The sequence below is a fragment of the Sinocyclocheilus grahami genome, unplaced genomic scaffold (assembly GCF_001515645.1).
Source record: "Sinocyclocheilus grahami isolate Dianchi unplaced genomic scaffold, SAMN03320097.WGS_v1.1 scaffold1158.1, whole genome shotgun sequence".
Taxonomy (NCBI): Eukaryota; Metazoa; Chordata; class Actinopteri; order Cypriniformes; family Cyprinidae; genus Sinocyclocheilus; species Sinocyclocheilus grahami.
The window spans coordinates 526,748-543,171 of NW_015506337.1; the positions used below are offsets into that span (position 1 = coordinate 526,748).

The window sequence follows — 16,424 nt, forward strand, 5'->3', positions numbered from 1 at the left end:
TGCTTTCTATGGACATATAATTTTGATGCGGACATCTTAACGTCTTTGACCCACATGTAAATGTTTTCAAAATATATACTGTATGTGTGTGTATTTATATATACATAATATACATACACAGTACACACACACACATATTATTAGAACAAAAACGTTTATTTTGGATGCGATTAATCGCGATTAATCGTTTGACAGCACTACTCACAATGCATCTCAAAGATTCTAAAGTAGGCATCTTGTACAAAATATAATTTAATATGACTTATTTTTGACCCGGACATGTTTTGGCAAGCTTCTAGAATGACGGTTATCAGAAGAGTCGTGTGTTTTCTTCACTGTTTCAGGTGCCGTCCAAAGGCCTGGTGGATCTGCCGTGTTCGGGTGAAGAGTGGAGCGCAGACACGGTTTGGGACCCGGGACGGGATCTGTTCCTCTGGGCCGTCGTGCAGAATAACACAGAACTGGCAGAGATCGGCTGGGAGCAGGTACAGCAGTGATTAGTGATGAACGCTCCACTTTAGGATTCGCATTTACTTGTTTTCTGCTTCATTTGGTGGTAGAAACTCATATAGCTGTGAAACATAATAATAATAATAATCAGTGCGTTTGGATAGTTCACATAATTAAACTGATTAAGGAAAAAACTATTTGATGATTTTAGCAACTGTAATGTATTTATAGTGAAAAACTATATTATTATATTTCATACAGATAATTTTTTATGTTTTTAAATGTCCAGTAACCTATTTGCAGAACCAGATTTTAATTTATTTACTTGTATTTTTTGACACAATAATACATAATCATTAGACTATTAAAGAACAATTAAAATGAAATTCATTATGAGTATTTAATAACTATTATAATAATAATTATTATTATTACACTGGTTATGAAAAAAACAACTGAGTTATTTGCATACCTGTGTGGTATTTATAGTGAAATGTTTTGTTATTATATATCATACAGATTATTTTTTATGTTTTCAAGTGTCCAATATCCAATTTTTAATTTTTATTTTAATGTTTCATAAAATAATACATAATCGTTACTAATAATAATAATAATAAATATTAACAGCAGCAATAATAATAACAAAAACAACAATAATAATAATTATTATTATTATTCAGTTTTGTTGCCTCTCTTTCATGTGAAATATTGTCCATTCAATTTTGTGAAAATGAATGAAGTTCACATGATTAAACAAGTTAAAAATAAATAAAACATATCAAATTATTTTATGCTAATAATAATGGCTGCTTTTCATAATTTTTTGACTACATTATATAAATTATGGAGTTTTCTATTTTTATTCATTGTAGTTTGCCTAAATTTAGCTATTCTGATGCTGTTTGTGTGAAACAAGTACTCAGATGATTTATGATAAATGGTATAATCTGATTGTGTATTTAAAGGGGTGCTATTATGCTTTTTCACTTTTTCAACTTTAGTTAGTCTGTAATGTTGCTATTTGAGCATCACAGCACACACCGACCCAGCTAACCCATCACAGCAGACACTGGCCCAGCTAACCAATCACAGCACACACCGGCCACAGCTAACCAATCACAGCACACACCGGCCCAGCTAACCAATCACAGCACTTTTCTTATTTCAGAAGGCGGGCCTTCATTTGATGCAGGAACTATTCGAGCTGTTCATGCCAGACTGGGGAGAGAGGTGTTGTAATAATGTAAAATATCTGAAAAATAATGTGTTTTTCGAACAACCTAGTATGAGAGCCTGTTCTAGTACACCCCCAAAACAAAATCAAGACTTTGTAAAAGAGCATAATAGGACCCCTTTAAAAAGATAATGATCTCCTCTTGAATAGCGTCAGTGTGGTTGCGGTTGTAGTTAGTATTGTGTTGTGTTTGCAGTGCAGAGACTGTATCGCAGCCGCTCTGGCAGCCAGTAAGATCTTGAGGAAACTGGCGCAGGAGAGCGGAGAGGACGACAGCGAAGAGGCAAAGGAAATGAGAGAACTGGCCAGTCACTACGAGAAACAAGCCATCGGTACGAGCTGACACATCGCCTCATGTCCTCTGAGCAGAGCTGTGACCTTTAACCTTGTGCTGGTGACTTCCTGTCTCAGGTGTGTTCAGCGAGTGTCACAGCTGGGACGTGCAGCGGGCGCAGAAGCTGCTGATCCGCGTGTCTCCGTCGTGGGGCAGAAGCACCTGTCTGTGGCTCGCGCTCGAAGCCAACGCAAAGAGCTTCATCGCTCACTCTGGAGTCCAGGTGAACAAACCCTAAAAAAAAATCGAAATATTGAGAAAATCATCTTTAAAGTTGTCCAAATGAAGTTCTTAGCAATGCATATTACTAATCAAAAATGAAGTTTTGATATATTTACGGTAGGAAATTTACTAAATATCTTCATGGAACATGATCTTTACTTAATATCCTAATGATTTTGGGCATAAAAGAAAAATCAATAATTTTGACCCATGCAATGTATTGTTGGCTATTGCTACAAATATCCCCCAGCGACTTAACACTGCTTTTGTGCTCCAGGGTCACAAATATGAATGGCTTTCCTGTCTTGGCGTATTAAAGGGATAGTTCACCCAAAATTGAACATTAAGTCATGATTTACTCACCATTGTGATGTTCTAATGCCATATTTCCTTCTTTCATTTTTCGGATCACAAAAGGAGATTATTTTTAAAAACATTTGTCGAAAAAACTCGACTATTGGGTGGTGTCCTTATGATTGTTTAACTGAACTTTTGATCGGGCTGCCTGCATGGCTATGAGGTGCGGACGTCTGTACATTTTTCATGTTCAAAAATAAAATGTGTTCTCTGAATGACTGATTTGCTGTTTAAAACTCCTCATATGAGTGTCTGCATGTATAATTCAGTTTAGACGGTTTGGTGGAGTGAACGAGGATTGAGTTGTGAGTGAGGGTGCAGCCTCTGTGTTGCCAGATCCAGCTATTATAAGCGTCTCTGGACTCGTCTTTTCAACTTAATTTGACACTTTAGAAAGTTAATAAAGCGGGAAGTTGCAGTTTAGGGTTAGCGATATCTTTGTCTTATCTTGCACTAATTTTGGTTTATTTTCTATTTATTTTTCGGTATTTATTTGTTTTCATAGTAATATCTGGCAAGACTGCATCACCGGCACTTAACCTGACAGTAATCAAAAAAGCCCACGGACAGGTTATTGCTGACAGGATACCACATTCAGCAAAAAACATGATATTATCTATCAGAAACGTTATCAATGAATATTATTATTATTATTTAATTCATATTATTTATTCATAAGGATTATTATATGTGACCCTGGACCACAAAACCAGTCTTAAAGGGGTCATAGGATGCTACATGCACTTTTACAAGTTGTTTGAACTGAAATGTGTGTTGGCAGTGTGTGTACACAACCACCCTATAATGATAAAAAGCCACCAGTGGTTTTTTTTTTTATCTGGTTAAATGTTTTCCTCTTTCTCAAATCGAGCCGATCTCAGATGCCTGTCTGTGTGACGTCACACAGACAGGCAAATCATCAGGATATTAAGTAAAGATCATGTTCCATGAAGATATTTAGTAAATTTCCTACCGTAAATATATTAAAACTTCATTTTTGAATAGTAATATGCATTGCTAAAAACTTCATTTGAACAACTTTAAAGGTGATTTTCTCAATATTTAGATTTTTTTGCACCCTCAGATTCTAGATTTTCAAATAGTTGAATCTCGGCCAAATATTGTCCGATCCTAACAAACCATACATCAATGGAAAGCTTATTTGATTAATAAATATGATGATGATTATTATAACCAATATGCAGCACTATTTTTCTTTTTTTATTTCAGGTTTTTTGACACAAAAATAAATAAAAGAATATTAGAGAACAATTATTCATTATAAATATTATATATATTTTTATCAGATAGTATTATTATTATTATATTGCATAGATAACAAAACAATAATTTGTGCAATAAGAATAATAGCTATTATTAATAATATTATACATCTTATTGTATAATAATGATAATATTATTTTTATTTTATTTCTACAAAAAGTATTGCTTTTGTTTCTGATGGAATTTTATTTATATATTATTAAAAGGTTGTTTTGTGGTCTAAAAGATTGCATAAATATATTTTTTGGAGTCTGTGAAAGGGTAGGTAAGCAATGCATGCAAACCATTCGCTCGAAATAATAAAACGACCTGTGAACGCTTTTGTTTTTGGTGTTTTCTGGACAGGCTCTGCTGACTCAGATCTGGTGTGGAGAGCTGTCTGTGGATAATCCACACTGGAAAGTGCTGCTCTGCATGATCTTCTTTCCTCTCATCTACACCGGCTTCATGACCTTCAGGTAAAAACACTCATTTTCATCAAATGCATTAAAGTACTTAAACCTGAAGTCATGTCAATGTGCCATTACATGCGCACACCATCAGAAGGCAGCGCTGCACTGAATAATTAATCTGCAAATGCACTTTCACCACAAACCATGACTTTCAGTGATTCGCAGTGGCTTCATATAAGTGGTGTTTTAATTCTTAATGTTAAACTATACTCTCGCAGACGGGATGAAGACATCCAGAGACAGGCCGAGAGGACAGAGCAGCAGAAACTGGCCATGGATTCAGTCTTTTCTGGAAGCTCAGACACCAAACTCAAACGGCATTATCGGTTAGTTGAGTTACAGGCACAGACTCTGAGCATCTTCGGGCCACATTCACACGAATGCATTTAAAGGCATGAGTCAATCCCTTCAATCATTGTATTAAACTAATGTTAGCATCATACAGATCATTTGTTGTGTTTTTAACACAATAATACATCATATTTAGACAATTAAAGAACAATTATTCATTATGAATATTGCACAAAGAAATATTACTGTTATTTTTACATAACCAATATGCAGAACCACATTTAAATTATTTTATAAAAAATTTTAGATTGTTAAAGAACAATTATTCATTATGAATATTACATAAAATTATTATTATTATAATATATAATATTATTTTGGGTTTTTATTATTATTACATAAACAATATGCAGAACCAATTTTATTTTATGTTTTTGATTGTTAAAGAACAATTATTCATTATGAATATTACATAAAATGATTATTATTATATATATATAATATTATTTTGGGTTTTTATTATTATTACATAAACAATATGCAGAACCGATTTTTAATTACTTTAATTTAGTTTTTTGACACAATAATAATCCATCTTTAGACTGTTAAAAATAATTATACGTTATGAATATTACATAAAGTGATTGTTATTTTATAATGCATTATTATTATTATTATTATCTTCATGTAATATTCATAATGAGTTATTATTATTATCATGATTACATAACCAATATGCATAACCAGTTTTAATGATTTTATTTTAGTTTTTTGACATGATAATAAAAAATGGACTATTAAAAAACAATTATTCATTGTGAATATTACAAAAAGATTATTATTGTTGTTGTCTTTATGCAGTTTTCATGAGCTGCTATTATTATCTTCACGTAATATTCATAGTGAGTTATTATTAATAATATTATTATTATTATTATTACATAACCAATATGCACAACCAAATAATCTTTAGAATATTAAAGAACAATTATTCATTATGAATATTATATAAAGATTTATTATTATTATATAATGTGATCCTGCAGCACAAAAGCAGTGTTAAGTTGCAATAGCCAAAAATACATTGTATGGGTCAAAATTATACATTTTTCTTTTATGCCAAAAATCATTAGGATATTAAGTAAAGATCATGTTCCATGAAGATATTTAGTAAATGTCCTACTGAAAATATATCGAAACTTAATTTTTGATTAGTAATATGCATTGCTAAGAACTTCATTTGAACAACTTTAAAGATGATTTTCTCAATATTTAGATTTTTTTGCACCCTCAGATTCCAGATTTTCAAATAGTTGTATCTCGGCCAAATATATAATGTATCAACTCATTGTATAAAAATATAGAAATTCCCACAAACATTTATTCACTTATGTAGGTTGAATGAGTAAATGAATGGGGACAGTTCACCCAAAAAGGAAAATTAGCTCATGATTTACTCACCCTCAGGGTATCCTAGGCGTATCTGACATTCATCTTTCAGACAAACATAATCGCAGTTATATTTAAAATTGTCCTGGCTCTACCAAGCTGTATAATGGCAGTGAATGGTGCCCCTGTTTTTGAAGCCGAAAAAAGTGCATCCATCCATCCATCATAAAACTACTCCACACGGCTCCGGGGTGTTGATAAAGGCCTTCTGAAGTGAAATGATGCATAAGTGTAAGAAAAATATAGATTTTTTAAAGGGGTCATATGATGCTGCTATCACAACGAAACACAGCGTCACACACGGTGGCCTAGAGTGAACAGAGGCCGGGGGCTTGAGAACTGTGCGGCCGGCGGATTCGACGAAGGAGCGGTTCCTTTCTAAAAAAAAATTATTAAAAAAAGCCTACCGCTTATATGCATTCAGAAAGTCCAGTTTTGTGGAAGACACAGCATTTGACCACTGGATTTACAAAAATCGTTTTCAACATTCCATCAACTACTGATAAACACATTCATTTTTTATTTGAATTATCAGAGGGTTATTTAATCATGTATTATTATGTCTTTGGAAGGCTTTTGTCTTTCAAACACATTAAAATACACTAATTCACATATTTTCTTATTCACATGTAATGCAGACTTTCCCAAAGTTTTTTGTCATCTGAACCTCTTTCACCTAATATTTTTACTTGAAGTACCTCTGAGATTTTAAAATAAATATTTTAATAATTCAGTAACACATTTGCATGTTCACGGCTCTCTGGGGTCACATGACATGCAGGTAAACAAATGGAATATATTTTCTTACTCTTTCCCCGGGTTTCACAGACAAGGCTTAAGCCTAGTCCTAGACTAAAATGTAAGTCTGAGCTGCTTCAACTGAAAGAAACTTGCATTGACTGATCTTAAAATATATCAGTGCCTTTGTTTTATCTCAAGATGAACACCATGTTTTTTTTTCTAAGCAAGTTTATGAAAATGATCTAATCCTGGCTTAGTCTAAACCCCATCTGTGAAACCGGGTCTTTGTATTTTTATCAATGTGGTACAAGATTATCCTATTTAAATCAATGTGATAAATGAGTTTGGTCAAAAGTAATCTAAAAGTAATCATAGTAGTCTGATTAAATTACCTAAAATGTGCAATGTAATGGATTACGTTACTAACTACAATTTTTGTCATGCAATTTGGAATCAGTAACGGATTACAATTTGTAATTAATCTACCCAGCTCTGTATATATACTGTGTATGTATATACTGTATATGTACAACACAAAAATCACGGGAGCGGAAGAAAACAGTCCCGCACAGGGCTGTAATTTCCACCCTTAGGAAATATACCTCCTTTAGGGTGAAGTTGTAATTATTCACACATCGTGTTGTTATTTTGTATGTTGAAACTCTGATATGCCACAGTTCTATCATGACTTTGACGGGCCTGGTTTCCGGAGGAAAGCAAAGATGTACATCAGTGATCTGTGGAACATTCTGGATGTGCTGTCAATCATACTGTTCATTGCTGGTCTGGTCTGCAGGTAAACGCAACCACAGTTAAGACATGATTCATATTAATTCCGTACAGTTCATATTTGCTTTCAGTAAATTGAGTTATACAGAAATGATCCTCATACTTAGAGCTGTATAATTTTTTTTAAACAATTACTAATATGTATCTCTGTATTTATGTATTTCCTCTGAAATCACTTAAAATGGTCTTTTTTAATCAAGAGGAACCATAATTTTGATCAAACAGTCAATGTAGTCAAGTTGAATCAGTAAAAACAGTGACAATCTAGTTACAGTAATCATTTTCATTAAGGTAAGGGGAAACTTATTATTCCCATAAAGAATTATTAAATTATTAAAAAAAATATTTTCTCTAGAACGGATGTACGAATTACACAAGTTAATCAGAACTTGTGTAATTCATACATTTGGTTTTAGAGAAAATAGCTGTAAACGGCTGTAAAATCAAAAAAATAGTTGTGAAGTTGTTCACAGATTTGCATATCGTTTGGGTAATAAAAAAATAATAAATAGCAATATTTAAAAAGTAATATTTAATAAAAAAGCATTATTTACCTACAGATGTTTGCTAAAACATTTTAATGCATTAAAAATTCCATGTGGAATTCCGAATTATGAATCTGCTCATTAAAACAATTAAAATGATTTAACTGAAAATGTAATGCAAAATGCAAATTAAATTATATTATATTATATTAATGCATTTGCAAACTATTAATGTTTGTTATTATATTATAAAATTGCATATGGAATTATATGTATCTATGCAAAAATATGTTGTTTTGTATACTATACTTGTTTTGTAAGGACTATTAGTCAGTAGTTTAAGTCAGTTGTAGACCGTTTTTTAAAATTAAATATGAAATAAAATTTAATGCAAAATGCAATTTAAATACGCAAAAAAATGTAATGCAAAATGCTAATTAAATATGCATATTCATTCAACTGAAATAAATCAAACTTTCAACATTAATAGACTCTCTTGTAGCCCATATAAAGGAATCATATTTAAAGTTTGTGTTCCTCATGTGTTCATTTAAATTCAGTTAAGTTGCATAATGACTCAGAAATGAATTGAAAGTAAACTAAATCAGTCTTTTTGTGTTTGTCGTACAGACTTCAGGCCTCCGGTACTGTGTTCTATGTGGGTAAAGTTATTCTCTGCATCGACTTCATCATATTCTGTCTCCGATTAATGGCCATCTTCACTATCAGCCGAACTCTGGGCCCCAAGATTATCATCGTCAGGAAAATGGTGGGTTTGCATGTTCATAATGCTTATTTATTCACTTATAATTCACTTATAATTGATAATTATATAATAATTCTATACAGCCTAAGTTGTGAGAGACTCACAAGGAATCAAATATTTCTTTCTTGAACAAGTTCGTTGTAATATGAAACATCTTGGACCTCAGGGGCGATAAAGATTCATATGAGCCTCTCATAATGTAACATATTTTTGCATAAAAGCAAATGCAGACAGACTGAGCTATGAATGTTGTCTCTTCTCTTTGCAGATGACGGATTTGTTCTTCTTCATGTTTCTGCTCAGTATCTGGGTGGTGGCGTATGGCGTGGCCAAGCAGGGCATTTTGATTCACAATGAAGACCGTCTGAACTGGATCATCCGCGGAGCCGTCTATGAGCCCTACCTTATCATTTTCGGCAACGTCCCCACTAATATAGACAGTGAGCAGTTTACTAACTTTACAGTTGAAATCACTCGATTGCGCACTAAAGGAAGATATCACAACAGTAGGGTTCTGATAAGTAAATCTCACTCATTTTCTCCACAGAGTGCAATAATGTATAAACATTTTAAGATGCACCTACTATGAGCTCCAAGAGTTGGTGTGATTTCTACTTTGTTGAAAAGAAGTTCAGTAACTCTATTAAAGATGTAAGATGAAGTTGGCGATCCTGACTCGCCATCTCCTCACTGGACGTGCCTTTAGAGAGAATAGCATCTTTAGGGATTACATAATAAAAGAGTTTTTGTTTTCAATTATAATTATTTCGTTTTATAGTAGTAATTTAAAGCTTTCTATAGATACATTTATCATGTCTGTGAGGCAAGTATTCGTTGAGTTTCGGATCATTTTTGTGAAACACTACTGTTTCTTTATTTTAAAAAAGCACAACGTTTTGTAAATTTGTAACCCTTTACAGTTCTGAATGATGCATTACTCCTATATTTATGAGCAAGTTGTTTCTGTTATTAAGAAAAAAGTGCAAGTGATCGCGCCGGTGCCTCAATGTCCTGCAGAGCGCACTTTAACTTCCACTCTTCGCACAAACGATTGGATATTATACGCCTAACAGCGCTCATTTTTTTGTTATATTTTTAAACTAACATTGTGATATGCTTGAAGTGTTTTATATCTATAGATTTTATTTTAGGCAAGTCGTGTTGATTTGAGAAGGCTAAATTGATCAAACATAATGAACTCATTGACTGCCGCTGGCCGCTTGGTCGTTACTTTAAAAAAACAAAAACTTGAATTTAAAAAACAAAAAATGTTCCAAACATATTTCTTCATTAAATTAATATTGAAAAGAAAAGAAATATAACCACTTTGCCATTAAAAATAAAACTGAACTATTTTAATGGCTGCAACAGCAGCTGTGCAATAGGGAAGAGAGAGAGAGAGAAAAGAGACGGGCTCCAGTTGGACTCGGGCCGAGAAATTTATATTTCGTTTCTTTCAATTTCTTATTAAGCATCAAAAGAAATAACACATTCATCTGGAAGAAGGCCCAAATTTCTGTCTTGCATACTTCCCTTAAAACTCTTCATGGCATCCCTGACTATATATATATATATATATATATATATAATATGCAATGAAATCTAACGCGAAATGCAATTTAAATATGCAATAAAATTGTTTGCTGTAATATTATAAAATGTTGTATATGCAAATATTAAATATAATATTTAATTTATTTATGTACTTATAATCGATGACTAAGTCAGTAGCAGAAGTCAGTTGTAGAACATTTTTTATTTAAATATGCAATAAAATGTAATGCAAAATGCAATTTAAATATGCAATAAAATTGTTATATTATAAAATATGCATTGCATATGCAAATATGAAATATATGCAAATATGCAAATAATTGTATATGTATAGTCAATGACTACTATGTCAGTAGTTTAAGTCAGTTGTAGACATTTGTTATTTAAATATGCAATAAAATGTTTACGATATACTGAAAATGTGCAAGTATTAAATATTATATGTAAATATGTAAAAAATATTGTTTTGAATACTAAAAATTAATGACTATAAGTCAGTTGTAGAAATATTTTATATAAATATGCAATGAAATGTAATGCAATATGCAGTTTAAATATGCAGTAAAGTTGTTTGTTATAATATTAAAAAATATTGCATATGCAAATATTATATGTACATTTGCCAAAAATATGTTGTTTTGTATATTCATAATCAATGACTATAAGTCAGTAGTTTAAGTCAGTTGTAGAACATTTTTTATTTTAATTTTTATTTAATGCAAAATGCAATTTAAATATTCAATACAATTAAGTTATGCTATAATATTATAAAATACTCCATATGCAAACTGTTAATGTTTGTTATTGTATTACATTATAAAATATTGCATGTTGTGCTGTATACAGTGACTACAAGTCAGTAGTTAAAGTCAGTTTAGGAACAGAAATTTAGGCAAAATAAAGACCAATCAGAAAGCTAATGTTTCTGTATTTTGTGATCCAGACACTCAGTTTGATGTGGGCAGCTGTAGTGTGAACGGCTCCGATCCTCTGAAGCCCAAATGTCCTGTGCTGAACGATGATAACATGCCGGTGTTCCCAGAATGGCTGACCATCATCATGCTGTGTGTCTATCTGCTCTTCGCCAACATCCTGCTGCTCAACCTCCTCATCGCCATCTTCAAGTGAGTACACAGACAGAGACGGGTGACCAGAAACACTTACCTGCTTCATTTGCACAGCGGCTCCGTTTCCAAAGCCTACTGAGCTGACTTGATGTCTACTGTACATGCACACTGTACGCAGCAGCTCTGTGCATCATACAAATAGCAGTCTTTATGAAAGACTTGACTCATATTTGATTCCAGTAGACATGGTACTGTAAAAAGCATGAAAATGCACAACACAAACAAATGTTTTAGGACTGTACAAAACAAAAAAAATGTCATCTCAATATTTTTGTGTTTGCTCTCAAATAAATAAAATAAATCTTTTTTTATCAGACACAGTAAAATTGATCAAATAGTTAATTAGATTTAAATATTTAACAATGTTTGTGTATTTATTTATGCAGGCAAATATCTGGTTATTTGCTATTTTTATATTTTTTCAAATATTATTTTCTTTAATATAATTTAAGCATATTTTTATATTTTTATGTATAATATTTTTTAAAAATTCATAATTATACTGCTTTATTTTTTATTTTTTACCTTAAAATGCCTGATTTTGTATCTTGTGTCATCTGCGAAGTACAAAACTGTAAAAGATGCATGATAAAATATGGCCGTGAATTTCTCTCATTGTGCCTCACAGCTACACGTTCCAGGAGATCCAAGACAACACAGACACCATCTGGAAGTTCCAGCGCTACGAGCTGATTAAGGAGTACCACAGTCGACCCGCTCTTCCTCCACCCTTCATCCTCCTCAGTCACCTCCTCCTCTTCATCAGAGGAGTGCTGCTGCGCTACCCTCCACAGAAACACAAACACTTCAGTGAGCCAAAACGCCTTCTCCAGAAAACACACACATCGTGATAGATTATTGATGTTCATTTCTCAAGATAAAACTATCAGCATGAAGTCTAGTCCAGTTTATTCTGGCCAAGAAACGCCAACTTAGACAGGAAGAGTCTGACTTTCTGATCAACATATAAAGCAACAGAAATTATTAATTTAGTTTATTTAGCTGCTGCATGTTTACATTTTCTGAAATAGTTGACACTAATATATATATATATATATATATTAATTACACTAATGCTGAAATATAAATATTGAATTGCCCAACAAACTAAAATAAATGTTCTAAAAATAAAGTTTAAGTTCTAAAATTACTTAAGCTGAAAAAAATAAAAAAATATATAAAAATAATAAAAATTGTTAAAATGTATAATAATAATAATTAAAATGGAAAACATATAGTAATAATAATAATAATATAAAACATATTTAATAAAAAATAAGTAAAAACTGAGAATATGCTATAACAGTATATAAATAATACTAAAATAACATCGGTGCGTTAATCTTAGTTTGAACAACTAATCCAATACAATCCGAGTCAGAACTGCCCTTTTTTAATTATATTTTTATTTATTATTATATATTTATTAATATTAACTGCCTGGTTTATTGTGTACCATTTACATTTATGCTTTTGACAGATGCTTTTATCCACAGTGACATTTAATGTTTACATTTTTATCAGTTCATGCATTTCCTGGGAATCGAACCCAAAGAACTTGCTGAAAATGCTCTATCATTTTTAATGTCTTGGAAAAACTGTGTTGAGTGTCTCAGTCCCTGGTTTCAGCGCATGATTCTTCACAGGACAGGAGCTGGAGCAGACTGAGGAAGAGGAGCTGTTGTCATGGGAGGCCTACATGAAGGACAACTATCTGGCATCGACGCGGCAGGACGAGAGCCAGAGCGTGGAGCATCGTATCCAGGACACCGCAGAGAAGTAACCAAGAGATGAGCAACACCGAAATATAACATCACAATGTTTGAGTACAGACTATGATCTGAATTCAGTAGGAAATGTTTAAATCTACTCTAGAATATGGGGAAAATATAGGGGGAGGGGCTTAAATAATAGTCATGGGATTACAAGTCTTACACTCATGAATATTAATTACATGACATGATGTTCCTACTTGATTTGCTGAAGTATGAAGTACACGAATCCTGCCCAGATTCTGCACATTTTTGGCTTGAAATTCTATCTACTTCAACTTAAAAACTTAAGTTCAGTTACTGCCTTAAATGAATGGAAAAACATGTTACCATGACTTATGGATCACATCATTGTTTGCAGTGATTACAGTGAAATGGTTTTCCATGGCCGTTTACAATGGGTTTTCTTCACACTGTGGCCAAACAAAATGAATCTCTTAAAATATAATGTTAATCTCCCAAAAAAAAAAAAAAAGTGCAAAGAAATTCAAAATCTGTGCCTAACCTTTTTGCTGAGAATTTTTTATTTTTACTGCTTCATTTTTCAGATGTAATACAGAACAATATAAATTAAAGCTAAATAGAAATATTTACAAACATATATAAATAAATGAAATAAAAATGACAAAAGCCCATAAAATTACTAACGCTTAAAAAAGAGAGAGAATTTATCAAAATTATATATATATATATGTATATACTGTATGTATACTGTATGTATATATAATATTATTGTATGACTAACATTTACATTTATTCATAATAATTATATATATATATATATATACACACACACACACACACACACAAAAGCACGTAACAATTACAAAAACTACAAATAAAAGCTAATTCAAAATATTAATAAATACTATATATATATATATATATATATACTGTATATATATATTAATAATGAATTATATATAATTATACATATATACACTTACTGTACATATGTACTCTGTGTGTGTGTGTGTGTATAGATTCAAAACAATACACCTAACAGAGAAAGAAGAGAAAAAAGCATGCAACTAGGACATAGAATGTCATCAATGTATAATCATAACAATTGATTGCGCTTAATTTAGGAGGGTAAGGCTTCAGACTTTCACATGAAAGCTCATATGAAGGTGAAGCATGTCCGTTTCCTCTCAGGGTTGGCGTGATGTCAGAACTCCTGGAGCGCGAGCAGGAGATGGTTTCTGCCACCGTGGCAAAACGACTGGCCAAGCTTGAAGAGCAGGTGGAGTTCTGCCACAAACACTCAGAAATACCCCAGAAACAGTGTTTTACAGTCCGTTTGGTCTGTTCACTTTTTCAGGCAGCATGGCAAAGCACATGTGAGTGTCAGCCGGTGAATCTCTTGTCTTCCGGCAGGTCTCAGAGTCCACCAAAGCTTTACGATGGATTGTGGACGCGCTGAAATCTCAGGGATGCAAATCCAAAATGCAGCAGCCTCTGATGAGTGAGTGAGCAGAGTGTTTTTAAGTCATCAGTATAACTCATGATCTGTCTTTTTAACAGTTCATGGCACATTCACATTCCTTTCTTTTTTAAAGTATTCAAGGCACAAATCCATTTTTTTTGTAATGAGAACTATTAAATGCACTACCTTTCAAAAGTTTGGGGTTGTTTTTGGTTTAGTTTTTTCTTCTGCTCACCAAGGCTGCATTTATTTGATCAAAAATACAGTAAAAATTGTGAAATATTATTACAATTTAAAATAACGACGTGAATATCTGTTAAAATGTAATTTATTTCTGTGATGCGCAGCTGTATTTTCAGCATCATTACTCCAGTCTTCAGCGTCACATGATCTTCAGAAATCAGTATAATATTCTGATTTGCTGCTCGAGAAACATTTCTGATTATTATCAATGTTGAAAACAGTTGTGCTGCACAATATTTCTGTGAAAACCATGATGCATTTTTATTTTTCAGGATTCTTTGATGAACAGAAAGTTCAAAAGAGCAGTATTTATTTGAAATAGATTTTTTTGTAGCATTATAAATGTCTTTGCTGTCACTTTTGATCAATTTTATGTGACCTCAAAACTGTAGAGTATTTTATATGCCCAATTATTTATCGTCACTTATTGTGTAAAGTGCTTCTGTTTGCTGCTGTTGTAAATGAGGTCCTCTGTCCATCCAGCAGGTAAAAGCTCTGACAGGGACGACGGTGAATCTAGTGGACAGGAGACAGATGAGGAATCAGCTCCTCACACGTTTGCACGTCAGCTTCAGTATCCCGGCAGTACCGTCAAACGCTTCCCCGTGCCTGAGGAGAAGGTGCCCTGGGAGGTACCTGATATTAATAACATCACATATTTTACCAAATTAAGCAACATCACGTTGGATTGTTTATCTTATGTGACACATACATGTATTTTGCTTTTTCAGGTAAACTTCACTCCATACCTTCCTCCAGTCTACAATCAACAGGACAGCAGCGAGTGAGTTTTACACTGACGGCACAATTAATCAAAGTGATTAATGATATTGTCTTGTGCAATTATTATGCAATATTAAATATGTAGTCTGCATGCTTCAAAGTAAATGGCGACTGTGTTCTAATGTGATCAAGCTCAAGGCAGTATTTCTATTTTTTAGATTAACTTGATGGACTATAATACGTAAAACTAAAATAAAAACTAAATGGACATATTTTTTAAAAATTTATATGAATTGAAAAAATGAAAAATATTTTATTTCAGCTAGTTGCCAAGGCAACATTTATTTATTTTTTAGTTTAAATTAAAAATTCTATTATTTAGTTTAAAATTCTTTAAAAGACAAAAACTAATAAAAACAACAAATTACTAAAAATGTTCACTAAAATTTTTATGAAAAATATTTTATTTCAGCTAGTTGCCTAGGCAACATTTCTGTTTTTATTTAGTTTAACTTGACAAGCTAAAATAACTAAAACAAAAAAATTTTATTTTCTTTTTTTAAATACTATATAGACACATAAAAAAATAATGATATTATTTTTCAATTATACTAAATTAACTCGGGTTAAAATTAATGGATTTTTTTTTTTATTTACAGTAAAACTATGTTGCATGTACAAAATATTATACAATAACAGTATAATATATAACAATTCAATTC

At 32.1% G+C, this 16,424-nt stretch overlaps 1 protein-coding gene across 1 annotated transcript in view; it reads left to right on the forward strand.

Moving 5' to 3' along the window:
• Window positions 1-16,424, forward strand: part of LOC107567425 (transient receptor potential cation channel subfamily M member 2-like) — a 31,041-nt gene that overhangs the window by 11,969 nt on the left and 2,648 nt on the right. Inside the window, exons 9-23 of the mRNA XM_016253103.1 lie at window positions 345-485; window positions 1,884-2,019; window positions 2,099-2,244; window positions 4,230-4,342; window positions 4,555-4,678; window positions 7,495-7,613; window positions 8,722-8,860; window positions 9,126-9,297; window positions 11,355-11,535; window positions 12,167-12,348; window positions 13,185-13,317; window positions 14,466-14,553; window positions 14,688-14,775; window positions 15,463-15,611; window positions 15,711-15,763. Of these exons, the coding sequence (XP_016108589.1) occupies window positions 345-485; window positions 1,884-2,019; window positions 2,099-2,244; window positions 4,230-4,342; window positions 4,555-4,678; window positions 7,495-7,613; window positions 8,722-8,860; window positions 9,126-9,297; window positions 11,355-11,535; window positions 12,167-12,348; window positions 13,185-13,317; window positions 14,466-14,553; window positions 14,688-14,775; window positions 15,463-15,611; window positions 15,711-15,763 (1,964 nt within the window). The remainder of the gene's footprint in view (window positions 1-344; window positions 486-1,883; window positions 2,020-2,098; window positions 2,245-4,229; window positions 4,343-4,554; window positions 4,679-7,494; window positions 7,614-8,721; window positions 8,861-9,125; window positions 9,298-11,354; window positions 11,536-12,166; window positions 12,349-13,184; window positions 13,318-14,465; window positions 14,554-14,687; window positions 14,776-15,462; window positions 15,612-15,710; window positions 15,764-16,424) is intronic.